Here is a 1,102-nt window from a genome sequence, read left to right on the forward strand (position 1 = left end):
TTGACCGACGCTGGGGGTCTACGCGTCCTGCAGGTCACCGCGTCCTGGCCTGACCATCACCCGACACTGTTCGAAGGCCTGGGCTGTATGACTGGATTTGTGCACCAGCCCTCTGTGGACACGTCTGTCCGACCCGTCATTCAGCCGCTGCGGCGCATTCCCTTGGCCCTCTGTGACGCAGTGGAGGAGGAGATTCATCGTCTGGTGAAGGAGGACGTCATAGAACCGATCAACGCCTCGCCCTGGGTGTCCAACCTGGTGATAGCCAAGAAACGGGGGGGGCGGACTGCGTCTCTGCGTCGATCTGACAGACGTAAACAAAGCCATCATCCCTGACAAGTATCCCCTCCCCACAGCGGAGGAGCTGACTAGCCATTTCCATGTATAGTATTAGGGGTGGATGGTTCAGTCTCTAAAAACCTGATGTATATAATACCCTGCGTTGTGATTTGTCCGTCTGTTAAACCCCTAATACTTATAAAGACCAACACGGTCTTGTAGGAACGGCGGCAAGAGTGGAAGCACCCAATGAAGAGAAGAGAATGGATTTAATGTAAAAATCCGCTTTTATTGTCACAGTCCAAAAGTGAACAACAGCTGATCTGGTTCAATTAAAAAATGGATTGTGCAATGATATTCAATGGTCACAAACTCTATGCCGTTTGTCATTGAACACCAGTCTAAGAGAGTAGATTAAAGAATGGTCTTCATTTGTTGATGAGTTGTTGATTTCCTTTGTTCTCGTTCTCTGCTTCCAACGGTCTGCTCTGGTTCGGCTGCTTGTGATGGGGTCGTTTCAAAAAGCGTCTCTGTGTCTTCTGTCGTACGGCAGTCTGTCTTCAGCGGCCATTTTGAGTAGGCCTGCCGTCACCTCTGACCCTGGAAGAGGCCGGCTTTAATGTTTAAGAACAAGAATATTGTTCTAGAGTCTTAGCGTTTTAAAGGTATAATATTTGATTTTACTAACTTAAAACCCAAGGATTATTTCTTAACTTTAATTACCTAACAGGTTAGTTCTTTTGCCGAATTTCCTAGACTTAGTATGCCTGAATTTGGCTACTTTTGGTCCTAAGATCAATAAAAGAGAATCTATATATTCTAT

At 46.4% G+C, this 1,102-nt stretch overlaps 1 protein-coding gene across 1 annotated transcript in view; it reads left to right on the top strand.

The window, feature by feature from the left end:
* The window catches only part of LOC311225911 (uncharacterized protein), a gene marked incomplete at its 3' end in the record, with an annotated part of 119,816 nt that extends 119,480 nt beyond the window's left edge, over positions 1 to 336 (top strand). Inside the window, exon 4 of the mRNA XM_084311302.1 lies at positions 1 to 336. This exon is cut by the window's left edge and continues 236 nt beyond it. Within this exon, the coding sequence (XP_084167428.1) occupies positions 1 to 336 (336 nt within the window).
* Positions 337 to 1,102: the final 766 nt, after the last annotated feature.

The sequence above is a fragment of the Notolepis coatsorum genome, assembly GCF_963971535.1.
Source record: "Notolepis coatsorum genome assembly, chromosome: 3".
NCBI lineage: Eukaryota > Metazoa > Chordata > Actinopteri > Aulopiformes > Paralepididae > Notolepis > Notolepis coatsorum.